Consider the following 17,675-nt stretch of genomic DNA (forward strand, 5'->3'; position numbering starts at 1 on the left):
CTCTGGCGGGCTGCTCCTCGGCCTCTCGGGGTGGGCGGGTGTAAGGGACAGACCGAGGCTGCTCGCAGCGCCGACGTGTCCCAAGTGTCACTGAGAGATTTTAATGACCCGTTTCTCACTTTGTCTTCCCGCCCTGCCTGGGTGCGCACATCGGGGGGCACAGTGCCGCCCGGCCTCAGAAGGGCAGGGCCTACTTCAGAAAATGATCAGCCGGGTTTCCAATCCTTAGTTTCAGTGTGAACGTGCTGTTGGGTCTGGCGGGGAGGGATGCGCCCTGTACTGTGGCCGCACCCCATTCCGCCCCCGCTGCCACTGATGTTGCTCCAGCATCCCTGTCACCTCAGCCTTTTCATCACCTCAGGAGGAGAATTAGGTCTGGCTTGAGAGGAGATGAGTTTCCTCGCTCCCGAACCACTGGGGCTGGCACTGGGGTGACGTGGCTGCGGTCCTCGCCTGGGCTGGGGCACGGGCCACACCGGCCTTGGGCCTTCCCACTGCGCCGGAGGCCCTCGAGTGGGACTGTAGCCAGGACGCAGCCCTCGCGGGTTCTGCACGTCACCCTCCCGTGTCTCCATGTCTCTGCCGCAGGTGGCCGGGCTCGGTGGCCTCCAGCAGGTGTGGGTCCCAGGGCCGGGCGGCCAGAGGAGTGGACTTCGAGTCAGACGAGGTGAGTGGTACGTGTGCTGGCGCCTCCCTGGACGGTGCCTCGGGGCCTGTGAGGCTGGGCCGTGCCTGGCGGCACCCGCCGGACCTAGGAGGCTCTGCTGGTGCTTCTCTTTCTTAAGTCCTCAGGCCATGCGGGCTGGTCTCCTCATGCGTGGCGCTGCGCCAGCCTCGTGGGCTCTGAGCGGAGACCCCTCCTTCCGCTGTTCCTCTCGGAAACACCTGAAAGAGTGCTCGCTCGGGGGCCCCTTGCATCAGTCTGAGAGCAGCGCCTAGCTCTAGCCCTGAGCGGTGGTGGGGGTGAGAGTTAGGGGTACTGAGTAGTGTCACTGCCCTCTTGGCTGCTTCCAGAACGTCGTATGTACCAGAGACACAGTAAGCAGGCGAGCCCGTCCCCGGGCAGAGAGCGCAGCCAGGCGCACTGGTGTTTCCGGCTGATCCCACCTCTCCTGGCTGCGAGGTGTGCGGGGAGCCCCGTGTGGCCTCCGCACGCGCCCGGGACAGGCTCTCACGTCTGACGCGCGCTGAGAGTTTAGCTGCATTTATTTATTTCAATGGTGGAGTGACGGCCGAGGACGGCAGGCAGAGGAGGACAGGTGACCGCCTGCTCGTGTTTATTCGGGTAGAAAAGCCGGCGTCTGCCGTGAGGGAGGAGGGCGACCCCGTGCAGCGGCGCCTCCGGCGTGTCCGCCTGCCCGGCCGCGGGGGCCCAGGTGACGCCCGCGTGTCGTTGCAGGACGACGACGACCCCTTCGCGAGGATGAGCTCTGCGCGGGGAACCCGGAGATGACCGAGCCTCTGGGGGGCCCTGGCAGCCGCCGAGGCCCGGAGGGGCGGATGTGCTGCGAGCAGGCGCTGCGGTGGGAGACCTTGCGGGTGTTGCTGTGGACGGAGGCCCGGAGGAGGCGCTGCTGTGTGGTGGCGGCCCCTGTGGGTTCCTCGGCCCGGCTCCTGACTGGAAGGGCGATGGCCCGGCCTCTCCCGGCCTCCTCTGGCCTCTCCGGGCCTCCCCGGACTCCCTCCTGGCTGGTGGCCTGGCCCGGCGCGCTCTGGGACTCAGGGTGTGTGTCTGCGGCAGAGGAACTCGTGCTCACGCCGTAAGAGACAAGCGTCTACTCCACAGCAGAGGCCGCGTTCAGCCAGTCAGGAGAGGGGCTCTCGGGGTCTGCTTCGGCCCCCGGCGTGACCCTGCGCCGAGCCCGCTGCCCGCCTGCGTCCTCTCCGGGCCCCGGTGCCACCCTGAGCCACCCCCGGCCAGACGTACCCGGCGCTTTGCGGAGTTAGACACGCTCGTGCCCACACAGCCAGCCTCAGGGTCCTCAGGTTGTGATTCTCTTAGCAAAACTTTCAAAAGATTTCGTTCCCGCCGGTGACGGTGGCCTTGTCTGTTCCCCGTGACTGCCGCTTTCCTCTTTCTGAAATGGGGGCTGCACCTTCCTGCCGTCCCAGGGGTCCTGCGGGCCTCCTGAGCCTCCGGGTCGGCCGCGCCTGTGGTTGCAGCGCACGGAGATGCTGGCGCGGGCTCCCCAGCTCGCTGTGCAGCCCCCAGCACGGCCGCCCCGACGTGCTGCTGAGGCAGCAGGGCCACGTCCGTGTCCTCTCCCATGTCCAGGGACGGGCTCCCCGGGAGGCGGGCGAGGAGGGTGGGGTGCAGAGCAGGGCCGAGTGCCGGCTGGTCACCGCGAGGCGGCCGGGGGCCCAGCCTCTGCTCAGGCCTCGCTCTGCCTCCTGGACGGTTCCTGGAGGACGTCCTCAGGGCCTTGCAGCGAGGGGGTCTCAGCAGGTGGCGGGGCCAGGGCTTCGTCTCAGGGAACCTCCTCGGCGCGTCTGCCCGTCTCCTGTCCTGGCGTCTGCTGGATGGGGTGGACGCCACAGGAGCGGTGCTCCCGTCGTGGGGAGGAGGGGGTCAGGATCTCAGGTGGGCTGGGTCTTAGGCCAGCAGGGCCTGCGGGGGTCAGGGAGCCTGCACCTCTGGAGGAGCCGGTCTCAGGTGAGGACGCACAGCCCATGTGACCCGTAGGCAACTCGGCACAGTGACCTCCGGCTGCCGGGCGGGCAGTGTGGCCAGCCCCGAACGGGGGTTCACAGGAGGGAAGCCTTAAAAGGGAGCGCTGCTGCCCCCCACTTGCACCAATGCCGTGAAATCTGGGACCGGGTCAGGTGGGGGCGTCGCCCACCAGAGCACACGTCTGGGACTGGTCTCCCCTGAAAGCCCGGGGGGGGAGGGGGGCTGTGTTGGGGTCACAGCAAGTCGGGGAGTCCCTGGTGCTCAGAGAACCACCCTTCACTCGGGCCTCATCCCGTACGAGCCAAACAGGCTTCTCGACTTGTGAAATCACCAAGTGCAGTAAGTACAGAAAGTCACTTCAGTCACGGGGTGGCCTCCGTGCCTTCGCTGTCCCCGCCTCTGGGTCTCTGTGACGGGCAGGGAGCCTGGGGCCTGTGCCGTGACCCCGCCCTGCGCGTTGACGCGCCCGTCGCTGCGCGCTCCCCTGGCTCAGCCCATTAGCCAAGAAATTGCTGGTTTGATAAATTCTACATGCCGAGGGCTCCAGAAGGAAATGTTCTGTGTTCTAACAGAGAGGAAAACAACCCTTTATGGGGAAAATGGACGTCTCCCATGGAGACTGTTTCTGCCGAGATTACCATATTAAAGACAGCTCCCCGGGGGGCGCGGGTGTCCTTGTTTGTGTTTCCTGCACGGGCAGATGGCAGGGGCGGCCTGGCGAGGTCGCTGCCGGTGCCGGCCTTCCCTCCTGTGACAGCTCTGATCGCCCTGTCTGGGGGGCCTGGAGCCCGGGGCCGGGGTGGCGCTGTGAGGCTGTAGGGCGCGCTCACCGCCTGGGGTTCCACGTGGAGCGCGTCTCTCCAGGCAGCTCTCGGTGGGTTTCTCCCCGTTCTGTTTTTTTGGCGTAACTGACAAAACTGCTGCACTCGCAACAGAGGCCCGAGGGGCTGCCTGTGTTTGTTTTTTTTAAGATTATGCATACAAGGGCCGGGGGCGCAGCGAGTGAGTGCTGGGTGGCGAAGCTGCCCGTGGCCTCTGCGGCATTGGCTCGATCCCCGGCTGCTCCCCGGCCACCGGGGAGGGTCCCTCAGCAGTGTCCTTCGGTCCTTCTGCCTGCTCTGCTCCCCGCTCTGGCTCTAGTGGATTCTCTCACCCTCCCGCGCTTCTGACGGTACCCAGTGCTTGTGTAAATGGATGAATCTTAAAAAAAAAAAGATAATGCATACAAGAGCTGGGGTACGGGTCAGAGGTGCGGGGGGTGAGAGGATTCCCCAGAGACAGAGTGGGGAGCAGAACAGGCAGACTGATGAAATCCACTGCTGAGGGGAGCAGCAGGCACGGCAGGAGAGGTCTGCTGCGCCCTGTGGGTCACTCCCTGGCCGGGGATCGAACTCGTGCTGCAGAGGCTGCAGGCAGCTGAGACTGGCCCCTGCGCCCCCAGGGAGGCCCAGCGCTGCCTGTTGAATCCCCGTGTCACGGAGCGGGCTCCCCAGCGCGCGTCCTGACGCCCTGACCTCTCCACATCTGTTTTGCCCTCTCATTTAGGCCATCCTGGTCTGTCCTGAGGTTGCAGCGCATTCTGGTGCGTCCAGTCAATGTTGCTGCTCAATTTGGAGCCAATGAAAGAATGTTTAATCTGTGCCTTGACGTCAGCGTGGCCGAGTGATTTTCGCAGGCTCTCGGCTGTGATTGCACATAATAGCCGGTTAGCTGTGGGGAGCGCGGGCCCGAGGCTGCAGAAGCACAGGCCAGGGGCTGTGGGGAGCGCGGGCCGAGGCTGCGGGGCGCCCTTGACTCCCCAGCCTGTGTGCCTGCGCGGCTCGTGTTTGTCACTGTGGGAAACGCGGTTTCTCTCCGCCGCGGGCTGGGAGCCGGGATGCCCGTGTGGCCGGCTGGGGCTGGCCCTGACTGGGCGCTGTGCGGGGCCTCAGCAAACCCTGCTGCTTCCGAGAGCGAGCGGCACAGCTGCGTTGCCGTTGTCCTTTGACGTCCTGGGCACAGGACCTGGGCCGCGAGGGCCTCGTCTCCCTCTAAATGCCGCTGCGTGGACGCTGCGCCGGCCCCCCCTCCGCGTGGCCGGCAGTGCTCAGAGCCAGCCCGTCCCTGTCGGTTTTTAAAGTAGAATGAGTACCGAATCCAGGGAAAATCTACCAGAGTAATAGAGAACTTCTTACTTTCTCAGAGTCTCCAGGTTTAAACATTTTGTCATTAAAAATCGCCCTCCACGCGTGTCCTGCACAGGCACGACGTGACTACCCGGTCACTCGCCCGTCATTTTTTTCAGTCCTAAGAGGTGGTTTCCAGTGAAGACGCGCCTGCCCTCAACGCTGTGCGCCCGGGCGCAGGTGCCCTTCCGCACACACCTGTCAGCTGCGGACCCGGCTGGCCTCTACGCTGCCCCCCGTCCGTGCCGCCCGCTCTCCCGGGGCCGTCCTTCCAGGGGGCTCCCTCTGGCCGGGGTTTCGCTGTCTGTGGGGCATTCACTTGCTGCCACACACATGAGCTGTCCAAAGCGCGTGCGCCTTCTCCCTCCCTCCATCCTGCCCCGCACACCGTGGGCAGGCAGTTCTGCTCTTGGGTAGCTTTTCTGTATCTCTTTTTGCTAAAAGAAGCAAGTTTGTGGGCCTCCCTGGTGGCACAGTGGGTTGAGCACCGCACTGTGAAGCTGCCCGCAGCCTCTGCAGTGCAGGTTCAATCCCCGGCTGGTGAGGGTCCCACATGGCGCGCAGACCTCTCCTGCCGCCCGCGGCTCCCCTCAGCAGTGTCCTTCGGTCCTTCTGCCTGCTCTGCTCCCCGCTCTGGCTCTGGTGAGTTCTCTCACCCTCCTGTGCATCTGGCCTGTACCCCAGCTCTTGTATAAAAACAAATAAATTTTTAAAAAAAAAAAACAAGTTTGTGTTTTTCAGTTTCCCCCTTTCTTGCACAGAATGGTGTATGATCCACACTTTTTCCTCTCGGAACGATACTTCTGGAAATACCACATGATAAAGGTCGTCCTCACTTTTCACAGCTGCATAGTATTCCATCGAGTTTCAAACCTATCGCTTATGCTCCTGCATCTGGGTGTTTCAATACTCCAGATACTTCCAGTTACACAAATAACACGGCGCTGCTCGTGCGGGCTTTGGCCCTCTTCATGCTTTTGAACGTGTGTCTTCAGAGCAGATTCCCAGGAGCTGGGCTTGCTGGGCCCAGGGTCGATGCCCGCGTAGCCTTGGTGGGTACTTGGTTTCCTGCCAAGCCTCCCTCCATGGCTCCGCCCCGCCTGTCAGGCAGGAACAGCGAGGCCCCGGGTGTCTGCCGAGTGCCTCGGGGCGGCCTCACTGTGCTGCTGTTACTCTGAGGAAGTCGGGCTTGTACAAGCAACTTGGGCCATTTTATATCATTTTTGCTGTATTTTGTTCATGTGTTTGCTCCATCTTTCTCGGGTTTTTGCACCTCTTCCTTCCCCGCAAGGACACGTGACACTGGGGGCATCGGCCCTTGTCTGCAGCGCTAGCCCGCGGAGCTTGTTTTCAGCCTGTGACTTGCGCTGGCGTGTGCGTGTAGGCAGCTTCCCCTTATTTTTGTTGTGCTCTGGTCTATTTTTAATGTCAAATTACTGCCTTTCTTGCCATCTGGACTTAGTCCTCCTCCCCCGGCTGCCGGGGATGGCTCGTGCTCTCTCAGCTTCCTCTGCCTTTCCACCTCGGCCCGTAGGCGTGAGGCGCGGCCTGGGGTGTGCCGCTCGCGGTTGCGCGTCTGTCTCCTCCCAGAGCCCGGCCCGGCTCTGTGTCCTCCCAGCCTGGAGGCCCCGCCGCCCCTCGCGCCCGCCAGCCCTCCCCGCGAGCTCACTGGGTCCCCTGCGGCAGCACCCGCAGCGCCTCCCGGGTTGTCGCTGGAGCCGCCCCGCGTCCAGGCGCGGAGAGGGCGGCGCCTCGCAGAGCGGCCTCGGGCCGGGCACCCCGTCTGCCACGCGGGCCGGAGGGTCGGCGAGCTCCCGGGGCTGCGGACGCTTGAGCTTTACCCATCAGTGTTTGTCTCCGTGTTGCTCTCATGATCCGTTTTCCTCCCCCTCGGGCCTCCGTGGCAGAGGGCCGGGCCTGCTGTTGCCCGCCGCTTTGCGTCCTGGTTCCTTAAGCTCCTTCTGCCTTCGATGGCCCGGGGGCCCCCGGGGAGCGCGCTCCTGCTCGCCGCCTCCTCCCGGGGCGCCGGCCTCCGCACGGTGAGGGCGTCAGAGCCAGCCTGGCACGGAGGGGGCGTCGCCCCTGCATGGGGGGGGAGGCGGGGGGCTGCGGAGCCAGCCCACGGGAGCAGCTCTGCGGGCCCTGCGCCTCAGGCGGCTGCGGTCAGCCGGCAGGACGGGGCCGCGCGGCGGTGGACGCGGGCCAGGCCCTTCCACGATGGCCGTGCGCTGCTGTCACCAGACTGCGGGCAGACGGCGCGTTCCCCCGGGGCGCAAGTCTCCCTCGCTCTGAGGATTAATGACGCCGAAGAACGCGTTTCCAGCAGTTTCACTGTCCTCGCGAGCGAGTGTGTGTGCTGAGTCTGCCGCCGGCCTCTGCCCTCACTGGCTCTGGGCAGTGGGCTGTGTGAGCGTGGGGTGCGTGTGTTTGGGGGGTGAGCGTGGGTGTGTCTGGGGGGGTGAGCGAGGGGTGTGTGTGTTTGGGGGGTGAGCGAGGGGTGCATGTGTTTGGGGGGTGAGCGTGGGTGTGTGTGTCGGGGGGTGAGCGAGGGGTGCGTGTGTTTGGGGGGTGAGCGAGGGGTGCGTGTGTCTGGGGGGGTGAGCGAGGGGTGCGTGTGTTTGGGGGGTGAGCGAGGGGTGCGTGTGTCTGGGGGGGTGAGCGTGGGGTGCGTGTGTCTGGGGGGGTGAGCGAGGGGTGTGTGCACACACAGTCTGTGCAGAGTCAGTGGTACGGTGGCTCTGATTTGCTCCCCAGCCGTGGTGTGGGGGAGGAAACGGGCTGAGGCTGTGACGGGTGCACGGAAGCTTGCTGACCCCCCACGCGCGTTTCCCCCTGGAAAGTGATTTCTGTGGAAGGCCGCGCTGCTGCAGCGAGGACCCCGCCGTGCCGTGGTTTTCCATGGGACAAAACTGGCAGCCACTGAAAAGAAACTTGAAGAAAATGTCAGTAATGTGGAAAATGCTCTCGGACACAACACGGACAAGATTTCCCTTCAGTGACCCCAGGAGACCAGACGGAAACGCTGGTGTTGCCGGCGGGTCGTGGCTGTAGCCCGTTCTCCTCACCGGGGAGGGAGGGGCCCCCCACTGAGGGCCGTGGTGTCTGTGGCGGTCAAGGTCGGTCAAGGTCGTGGGTCTGGGGAGCTGAGCCAGGCCCAGGTGCAGCCTCAGTCCTGTGTGGGGAGAGCCCGGAAGGGCGCGGGCGGGGTGGGTGCTGCGCCAGGTCGGACCACGGCCGCCCGTGGGGTGTCCAGGGGCCGCCTGCCTGGCAGTGGGGCTTCGGGAGCCCGTGGCTCTCCACAGCGCCCGGCCCGGAGCCCGCCACCGGGTCACGCGGGCGCGCACCAAGCCCTGGCGGCTCCCCGCGGGCGGCGTCTGCCACGGACCCCGCGCCCGCCCGCTGCGCTGCGGCGTGACTGCAGCCGTGGTTGCTGGGATCTGTCCTCATCACGAGCCCCGCGCCACAGAGGCGAGCGCGAGATGATGCGGGGACAGAACCATTGTTTCCGCGCCCGGCGCCAGGAGTCTGCGGTGCGGATTCCCAAGCCCGCTCACGAGAGCGTTTTCCAGAGCGCCGCTGCCTTCCGCCCTGTGGGGCTGCGCTCAGGCCCCGAGAGCTGTCTGGAAACGTCTGTAGCGGGATTTTATTTGGTGCCGTTTAAAAAACAAGCCATCGCCCCCTGTAAGGCCAGCGTGAGCCCGACGGCTGGACATCCTGCCGACCGCCTCCCTTCTCGGGGCCTGAGGGGCAGCAAAGTGCCGCAGAAGCACAGGCGGAGGAGCAGACAGCAGCGAGGCAACCGCAGCGCTTGGGCCGAGAGGTAGGGCCCTGCTGCAGGGCTCCGGGCACCCCGAAGCCCGTCTAGGCTCTGCGCTGCGGGGGCCGAGGGCCCCTCAGGCCCGGGGAGGAAGCCCTCCTTTGAGCTGCCGCCAGCGGCGGGACCAGCAGGTACAGCTCATTCCACGGGAGGCAGGATCTGCCCGGAGTCGGCACGCGGACGGGGCTTACACGCTCGGCGAGTTTGCCTGCTGGACAGATGCACCCCCGTGCCCTCCCCCCGCCCAGGCAGACGCGCCCCCAGGCCCTCCCCCTCGGAAGGGAGCGCTGAGCAGAGGGGCTGGCGCAGGCTGCGGGCGGCTGGCGTTGGGGTTCCCTGTCCCCAAGGTGAGAGGCGGCTGCTGGGGACCGGCACCTGCCTCCAGAGAGCAGTGTGGAGGCTCCCCCCACCCCCGCCAGCCTCCAGAAACCCCACGGGGCGCAGAGCTTCCCACCAGGCCACAAAGGTTTCGTGAGTCCAGGATTGCCCAGCGAGACAGGGACTGGCTGTGTGGGGCGGGCAGGGGTCCCGGGAGAGAACTCCGGGGTGGGGGGGTGAGCGGACCTGAAGGTTTCCTGGAGGGCTGGGCGGCCCCGACAGAGGATGGGCAGTCGCAGTCGCCTGCGGGGAGAGCTCAGTGCCCCAGGCCGCGGCCCGGCTCCTGGGCTCCTGGGTCCGGCTCCTGCCAGCAGTTTCCTGCTTTGAAGCTTCCCGGGGGAGCCGAGTCCCCGCCTTAGGTCTTTGCAAACGGAACTGCCCCGGCACCGCAGCCGGTCTGCACGTGGCCCCAGCAGCCGAGCGCCCCCCAGAACCCACTTCCTGCCCCGCCGGCCCGGCGGGGTCTGGCCCTGCCCGCGCCCCCTGCGAGACCAGGGGCCAAGCCCTGACCCAGCGGCCCCGTGCGGACCCGCATGCGGAGCCGAGGGCTTCTGGGCGGCCCGGGCTGGGCTGGGCTGGCTGCGGAGCCGCGCGTCACGGGCGCCGCCAGAGACGCCGCGGCCCGATAGGCGGAGGCGCGGGCGGGCAGCCGGGAGCGGGGGCATAAAAGTGCGGAGACCGGGCCGGAGCCGCTGGCGAGTGCGGGTCCTCCTGACGGCGGCGCCTCCCTCCCGAGCCCCTCCCGCCCTCGGCCGAGCCCCGCGCCCGGCTGCCACCCGCCCCCCCTCTATGCGCCCGCTCCCCGCTCCCCGCTCCCCGTGCTGCTCGCCGCGTGGCCCCGCAGGGCGCTGCAAGATGCTCCTGCCCCTGGCGCTGCTCTTGCTCGGGCCCCTGGCGCGGGCGGCCGAGCACCCCGAGGGGGCGCGGGAGGCGCCCTCCCTGCCCAACGGCTCGCACTTCTTCTGGAGCAACTACACCTTCTCCGACTGGCAGAACTTCGTGGGCCGGCGGCGCTACGGGGCCGAGTCCCAGAACCCCGCGGTGAAGGCGCTGCTGACCGTGGCCTACGCCCTCATCATCGTCTGCTCCGTCTTCGGCAACGCGCTGGTCTGTCATGTCATCGGCAAGAGCCGGCGCCTGCACTCGGCCACCAGCCTCTTCATCGTCAACCTGGCCGTGGCCGACATCCTCATCACCCTGCTCAACACGCCCTTCACCCTGGTGAGCCCCTGCCCTGCCCCCTCCCGCCCCGCCCCCCCCCCCCCCCGCGGCCCGCCTCCTCCCCCCTCTGCCCCGCCTCGGGCCCTTCCCGCTCCGCCCAGCCCGGAGCCCTCCGGTCTCCACTCTGCCCTCTGGGTTTCGGCCCCAGGCCTCCCGACAGCCCGACAGCCTGTGTCTGCCTGTGTCTGGGTCTCCCCCCATCCCGACACCCCCCCAGCCCCCCACCCCTGGCCCCAGAGGTTTGTTTTTCTGTGATCCTGCCTCTCCGCTCCCCCCTGCCCGGCTCTGGGCGCGGCCCGGGGCCAGGGTGCAGGGAAGTGGCTCTGGACGGGGCTCTTGCACATGGAGCAGGAAGTGGGAGCCCTTGAGACGCCAGTGGAGGCGGCCGCGGCTCAAGTGCAGCCCCCCCCCCCGCCCCCGCGCCGCAGCTGGCACGCCAAGCGTTCCTGCCGGATGGGCCCTTCGGCGCCTCTCCACCCCGTCCTGGTCCTGCCCCCCTGCGCCGGGGCCGGGGGCTAGATGTGTGACGCGGGCTGGGCAGGCCGGGGCGGTGGGACCTCCGTCTCAGGAGGGGCCGTGGTGCTGGTTCCTGTCCCTCTGGACGGGACGGTGGGTGCGCCGGGGCCTGGGCCCCCGAGGGCTGACTCAGCTCGCAGTGACAGCTGCTCCCGTGGCTGCCTCTGGGTTGCATTTCTTCAATTTATGGACTAACCTCGTTGTTTGAGTCCCAGTGCAGTGTCTGTCTCGGGCCTCCTTGCGCACACTCTCGCGCACACTCGCACACTCTCGCACACACTCGCGCACACACACTCAGAAGGAGGGGTGCAGCCCCCCAGCTCCCTGGTGCGCACCTGTCCCCTCACCTTCAAAACGCCCCGTTGTCCTTCCTCCCGGGAGCGTCACTCACTTCTTGCAGCATCCGGGTCCCCGAGAGGCCGTCCCTTGCGCGGGCCCTCGCTGGTGGCCACGGCCAGGATGGGAATCCCTCATGCCCAGAGGTCTGCCCGCCAAGCCCCCGGGGCAGTGGGGAGTGGGGCGTGTTTGACCCACGCTGGGCCTCATGGCTCCATGCCACGGTGCCTCTCTCCCCCAGCGCCCGTCCAGACGGTTCTGGGATGTGCAGGAAGCTCCAGGCTCGGGCACAGGGCCCCAAACACTGCTCTGCCGCCTTGCAGCCCTGGAGGCCTCTCCGGCGCCCCGCCCCGCCCCGCCTCCTTCCTAACCTTGGCCCGGCCACTCGGCGCGGAGCCGGAAGACGTGGCGTCTGATGCTCAGGAGCAGACACGGGCGGGCGGTGAGGAGGGCCCCAGCCCCGGGCTGCAGGGAGCATGGCGACCCCCGCCCTAGAGGACGCCTCACGGTGCCAAGAGCCCAGCCCCCGCTTCATGACAGTCCAGAGCAGCCGAAGTTGTCAGCGCTTCCAAGGGGCCAGCCACGGGGGAGGGGCCGGGACAGCAGCGGGCAGGGGGCAGAGCCCCGTGATGGGGGCTCGGCTGGGGCTGCGCTCGGCCACACTGCCCCCAGGCCTGGCTTCTCTGCCTCCCACCCTGGCCCTGCCCTCGCCTCTCTGGGCCTCCCCAGCACCCACAGGTGCCAGCGCCACCCACACGCCATGTTGTGACTTTTCAGTGTCTCTCCCCCGTTAGACTGAAATCCCACTGGCCACAAATGACTTTTATTTGCATGAAAATAGCTACTCCATTTCCAGTAATATCTCCAGCAACCTGCCAGACGTATTTCACCCTCTGGATACTTTAAAAAATGTAATCTTTACAATAAGCCTACAAGGCCGGGGTTTTTAAGCCGTTGTTTCTTTCACAATTGAGAAAACAGGTTCAGAGCGTTTACGCAGCTTGCCCAAGGCCGCACAGCTTGAAAATACCAGCCACGGGAAGTTGCCTCTACAGCCCCCCACGCTGCCGGCACCTCCAGGCGCTGCCACGGCAGATCAGGGCCGTGAGCTGAGTCGCGGCAAACACGTCCTGCTGGGCACAAGCACATGTGGCCCCGTTGGCGGCGCCGAGGGGAGAGGGTGAGGCTGAAGGAGGCCTCTGGGGTCTCCCCAGACGGCGCAGGTGGGGAGAGATGGGGCCGAGCCTCACGGTCTCCTGAGCCCTGCGGGTCGCCCGCAGGTCCGCTTTGTGAACAGCACCTGGGTGTTTGGGAAGGCCATGTGCCACGTCAGCCGCTTCGCCCAGTACTGCTCCCTGCACGTCTCGGCGCTGACCCTGACGGCCATCGCTGTGGACCGCCACCAGGTGAGGCCTCCCGCCCTCCCCTCCGCCTTGGCCTTCCCTGGGCGGGGCGCCGGCGGGGCCTGCTGCAGGCCGCGGGCAGTGAGCGGAGGGTCCGCTCGCGCGGACCGGGGGTCGGCCGCTGTCCGTGGTGCTGAAGCCTCCGTGCCGGACGCTGTCCAGGGTGCTGGAGCCGCCGGGCCGGCCTCTGTCCAGGGTGCCGAAACCGTTCTCCGTTTGAGCCCCTGAAGACTCACCCCGGCATTTGTCTGGGAATTTACCGTGTGTGTTTGCGGGGGGCGCCTGGAAAGTCAGAGGTGCAGCGTGTGGCAGCTACTGGGGCTGGAGCCCAGCATCTTGTTTGGGGCACTGGTTCCCTGGCCCTGGTGGGGGCCCAATTGGGGCAGGGTACACGGCACACTTGGAGGAGGTGTACGTGTGGGCTCAGGGTGGATGTGCTGGAGGGTGTCCTTCTGGAAAGGCCAGCACCCTTGGGGCCAGCCCGTGCTGCCCAGGCACTCAGGCAGCTGTTGAAGCTAGGGGCAGCGCGCAGGGGCCTACCTCCACCATGGTCGCTGGGTCACGCCGCTGGTCACCAGGCCTCCTACTCTGGGAAGACCCCGGGGCTCCCACAAGGCCATGGTCATTCGCGGAAAAGAGAGAAGAATTTATTCTGAGCAGCTCCCAGGGGAGCACTGAGGACCAAGGCGAGGGAGCAGCAGGAGGAAGGTGGGCAGGCACTGTCAGGTCTCCAGCCAGAGCAGGTCTGGATGATACCATAATGGGGATGTTCAGGGGAGACACATGCATCTGGGGTGCCCTGGACTCACACACATGGGGCTTCTTTACCCTGAAAGGCCTCCACTGGGACACTGAGGCCGCGGTGCCTTGGTGCAGAGTGCAGTCGGCCTGCAGGTGTTTCCTGCCTTCCTTAACTTCCCCCCACTTCAACACGAGGGGCCCTGGGCTGCTTCTCCCAGGCAGGGCTGACCCCCATTTACCAGCTAACAGAGCTGACCCTGGGCAGAGCGGGTCTGGGGAACGGCAGGAGTTTGCCCGTGGCGATGGGGGCTGTGACGTGTGCCAGGCGAGGGCCTGTCCCCAGCAGCGGGGTTCTGAGTGACGTGCGGCACCTCCGACCCAGGCTTCCCCTCTCTCAGCATCCGAACAAAGGAGGCACAGGAGGGGCGCAGACGGCTGTAGTGGGGAGGCCAGGCACAAGGCGGGCAGCAGGGAGGCTCGGGAGGCAACCAGAGCGCTTTCTCTGGGCTCGCTCGTGGCCTTGCCTCTTCTTTAGCCCCTCACCCTCTGGTCGCCACTGTCCATCTCTGAGCGCCGCCGCCCTAGGGCCTCAGGCTCAGGCTCAGGCTCAGGCGTGCACACTCACGCACGTCCACCCACCTCCAGGTGTCCGCCATCGGGCACCCGCATCAGCGCCACCGAGGCCGCAGGTGATGGCCGCGGAGGCCAGAGCTCAGAAGCCTGATTACGTCGCTTTCCCTGCAGCGGCTTGTCCAGAGCGGAGCACCTGCTTCCAGAGCCCAGTCTCTGCCTCCCACCTGCAGAGACACAGTCCGGGAGCAGCCAGGGAGCCCTTGTGTCCCGGGAGGGTCCTGGGCTCTCAGGACCTCTGCCCCCCACGCTGCACTCTGCTGTCCCGAAGGCCTGTCCCAGAAATAATGACCCTAGTTCACACAGGAGGAGGCTGTGAGGTGCCCGCCCTCCGTGCAGGCGAGGCGGCCTGATTGACATGCTGCAGCCGTGCCGCGGGGCCTGCAGCCCAGAGCCTCCCCGCGGCTGCATCGCAGGTGTGGGGGCTGGTGCAGTGCAGCATCTCGGCGGCTTCCTAAGCAGGAAGGGCCCCCTGGGACCAACAGACGCTGGCGTGGGCGGGGGTGGGCCGTGGCTGGGCCCTCAGCTGCTGGCGCGCCCCGGGGCCAGTGTGCACGGGGAGGACCCGCCTGCCTTACCCTCCTGCGCCCGCCTCCCCCGCGCTCCGGCCGGGCCCGGGGCCTGTCTTCCAGGTCATCATGCACCCGCTGCGGCCCCGCATCTCCATCACGAAGGGCCTCGTCTGCGTGGCGGTCATCTGGGCCATGGCCACGTTCTTCTCGCTGCCTCACGCCATCTGCCAGAAGCTGTTTACCTTCAAGTACAGGTGAGCTGAGCCGGGAGCCTGGTCTCGGGGCCCCGGGTGGTCCCTGCCCCACACCGCCCAGCCACTCGGCCTCGGGCGCCCGCAGTGCACCTGCGTTCCATCTGTGAGAGCCTCGGCGCCCTCCTTGTCCTCTGTCCAGTTGGTCTGCAAGGTCGCGGCAGCGACTTGTCCCCACGGCACGTGCTCGTGCAGCCGAGACTGGACCACCTGGACGTGCCTGCAGTGCTGCTGGCGAGGGTCTCCCCAGACCCGGCCTCCCCACGCAGAGCGCTGCTGGGTCTCGGCGGGAGAGTCTCTCAGGGCTGCACTGGGTTTTGAGCATGGAGCCCTCCGTGTGCCACAGTCGCCTTCAAGGCAACTCCCCCGTGGCTCTGTAGGGTGAGAGCTGCCGGCGTCCAAGGCAGCCGGGCCGCGGGTGCCACTGACCCTCACGGCAGGGCGGGGCCAGGAGCCTCACGTTCTTGGCTGGTAGAGGACCCGGGTGCCCGGAGGCGCGGCGGCGTGTCCTGCGCAGATGCCCTGTCTCACACACCCTGGATGCCCTGACCACTCAGGGTCCCTTAGCAGCGCCAGGCTGTGGGATGGGTCAGGCCCCTGCCTGCCTCCGCGCACGGGAGACCCGTCCTTCCTGCCAACAGACGCAGAGAGCCGCCCCCGCTCGTGGCCACAGCACATGTCACCCAGGCAGCACACCGTGTGGGGTCCCCAGCGAGCTTGAGGGGCACTGGGGGCGCCCTGGAGAATACACACGGCTCTGAGCAGCCGAAGGTGTGTCCGTGGGCCACTCAGCCTCGGGCCACCCCTGCGCCACCCCGCGGCCACCTGGGATGGGCACAGTCGCTCGCCCAGGGGAGCCTCCCAGATCCCCCGGGGACGAGTTCGCGCTCAGACCAGCTCGCCAGGGCCTGCACGTTCTCCAGCTGCTGCTGATCGGGGCTCTGCCTGGGGTTGGGGAAGCCACGGGCTGGGGGCGCAGGGCCCGGCTGTATTCCGTGTCCTCATAGAGCTCCCAGCGGGGCCGGGCCCGAAACGCGGGCGGCAGCTGGAGAACACGCGGCGGGAGCCCAGGGAGGCCGGGCTGGAGCGCGCACTCACCCCCCCCCCCCGTCCCTGCCAGCGAGGACGTCGTCCGCTCCCTGTGCCTGCCCGACTTCCCCGAGCCCGCCGACCTCTTCCGGAAGTACCTGGACCTGGCCACCTTCGTCCTGCTCTACCTCCTGCCCCTGCTGGTCATCTCCGTGGCCTACGCCCGGGTGGCCAAGAAGCTGTGGCTGTGCAACGCCATCGGCGACGTGACCACGGCGCAGTACCTGGCCCTGCGGCGCAGGAGGAAGACCACCGTCAAGATGCTGGTGCTGGTGGTGGTGCTCTTCGCCCTCTGCTGGTTCCCCCTCAACTGCTACGTCCTGCTGCTGTCCAGCCGGGCCATCCGCACCAACAACGCCCTCTACTTCGCCTTCCACTGGCTCGCCATGAGCAGCACCTGCTACAACCCCTTCATCTACTGCTGGCTCAACGAGAGCTTCCGGGGGGAGCTCAAGGCGCTGCTGAGCGTGTGCCAGAGGCCGCCCAGCCCCTGCAGGGAGCCGCCGCCCGCCCCCGGCCCCTCCTTCAGGGTGGCCTGGCCCGAGAAGAGCCGCAGCCGCGGGGCCCCGCTGGCCGACCAGCTCCTGCCCGCAGCCCACGCCCAGTCCGGGAAGACGGACTTGTCAGCCGTGGAGCCGGTCGTGACCATGGACTAGGGGCTGCGTCCAGCGGAGCCAGGTGTGGGGACAGAAAGGCCGCCCCAGCTCCCGTGAGGGCCCCCGAGGGTGCGGGCCTGGGACAGAGCAGCCCTGGTGGGTGCACGGTCACCCCCACCCCGGCAGCTGCCCTGTCCCCAGCCTGCCGCCGTGCCCCCCTAAAGGGGCTGCAGCCAGACTGAGTGTCAGGGGCTCCGTGCTGAGGAGGCCGCGCGCATGGGAGCCCGCCCAGCCCGCGCCGTCTCCGGCCTCCTCCGGACATCCCTGGCCAGGGCCTGGGTGTGCAGACGTCGGGTCCTCCCAGCAGAGCGAGGCTCCTGAGCACGGGGACAGCGCCAGGCTTTCAGGGAAGCACACCCGGGAAGAGCCCCCCGCCCCCGCCTCCATCCCCAGCTGTCAGGACACCCTCGTCTGCGCCTGGGCTCTCACGCCGTTGCTGGCGCGCCTCCCCGTGGTGGTCGGCCGGACTCGGGGCGCGGACGACCCGGCAGCAGGCCCCTCCCGCAGCCAGGCGAGCCCTGCTGGAGATGGGCAGCTGTCCACATGCGGGCGTGACCGCGTCCCCCGCCCCCGTTGCCCGGACGAGGCGCTCTTCACCCTCGCGGAGCCACGAGGCTCCTCCCGCCGGGCTGGAGGACATGGCTGGCCGGGGCTGGTCCCCAGTGAGCGGGGACTACAGGTGCGGGGCAGGACGGGGCAGAGCGCTGGCCGCCCTGGGTGCTCGCACCTCAGCACCGGGTGGGCCTGAAAGCCGGGGTGGGGGCGGGGGCGGTGCTCAGGGGCCGCGTGGGAAGCAGAGGAGCCTGGGGGGCTCTCGCTGTTGGCCCCAACCTTGGTGGCGTCCTCCGCTCCCCTCTCGGGAACCTTGGGGTTCACGCCTTCCTGCTGACGCTGGCCGGCGCGGGTGGCTGGCAGTTCTGAAGCCGTCCTCTCAGCGGGGAAGGCAGGCAGCGGCCCAGCGGAACAGGGCCGGGGGCCCGGGGCCTTCAGGCCAGACGGCTCCGTGCGGGGCTGAGGTCGGGGCTCCCAGGGGTCGCCCAGGCCCCCTCCGCGCTGCAGACTCGCGTGGGCCAGCGGAGATGGGCAGCCGGCCCCCTCTGGAACGGCGGCCTGGGGGGGGCGTCCCGCTGCCCCGCGCTGAGGCCGTCTGGAAGGGCCCAGCGCCTGGAGCCGCCCCCGCCCCCGGGCCGGCCGCCCCGCCCAGCCCCGTCCGCCCCACCGTCCTCGCACGCAGCCTGCTTCGTGGCCGTGGCGTGTGGCGCGCGGGTCTCCGGGCTGCTGTGAACGTG

General features: G+C 67.7%; 2 protein-coding genes across 2 annotated transcripts in view; both read left to right on the forward strand.

The window, feature by feature from the left end:
• Positions 1-1,988, forward strand: part of MRE11 (MRE11 homolog, double strand break repair nuclease) — a gene marked incomplete at its 5' end in the record, with an annotated part of 32,986 nt that extends 30,998 nt beyond the window's left edge. Inside the window, 2 exons of the mRNA XM_084250287.1 lie at positions 589-667; positions 1,400-1,988. Of these exons, the coding sequence (XP_084106413.1) occupies positions 589-667; positions 1,400-1,453 (133 nt within the window). The 3' untranslated portion in view covers positions 1,454-1,988. The remainder of the gene's footprint in view (positions 1-588; positions 668-1,399) is intronic.
• A 7,864-nt stretch (positions 1,989-9,852) lies between these two features.
• Positions 9,853-16,386, forward strand: GPR83 (G protein-coupled receptor 83; the record flags this gene model as incomplete). Its single annotated transcript, XM_084248514.1, has 4 exons — positions 9,853-10,252; positions 12,385-12,510; positions 14,511-14,644; positions 15,762-16,386. The coding sequence occupies exons 1-4, from the start codon at positions 9,887-9,889 to the stop codon at positions 16,384-16,386; spliced, it is 1,251 nt and encodes a 416-aa protein (XP_084104640.1). The 5' UTR covers positions 9,853-9,886.
• Between the last annotated feature and the right edge of the window lie 1,289 nt (positions 16,387-17,675).

Source organism: Talpa europaea (assembly GCF_964194135.1).
Source record: "Talpa europaea genome assembly, chromosome: 12".
NCBI lineage: Eukaryota > Metazoa > Chordata > Mammalia > Eulipotyphla > Talpidae > Talpa > Talpa europaea.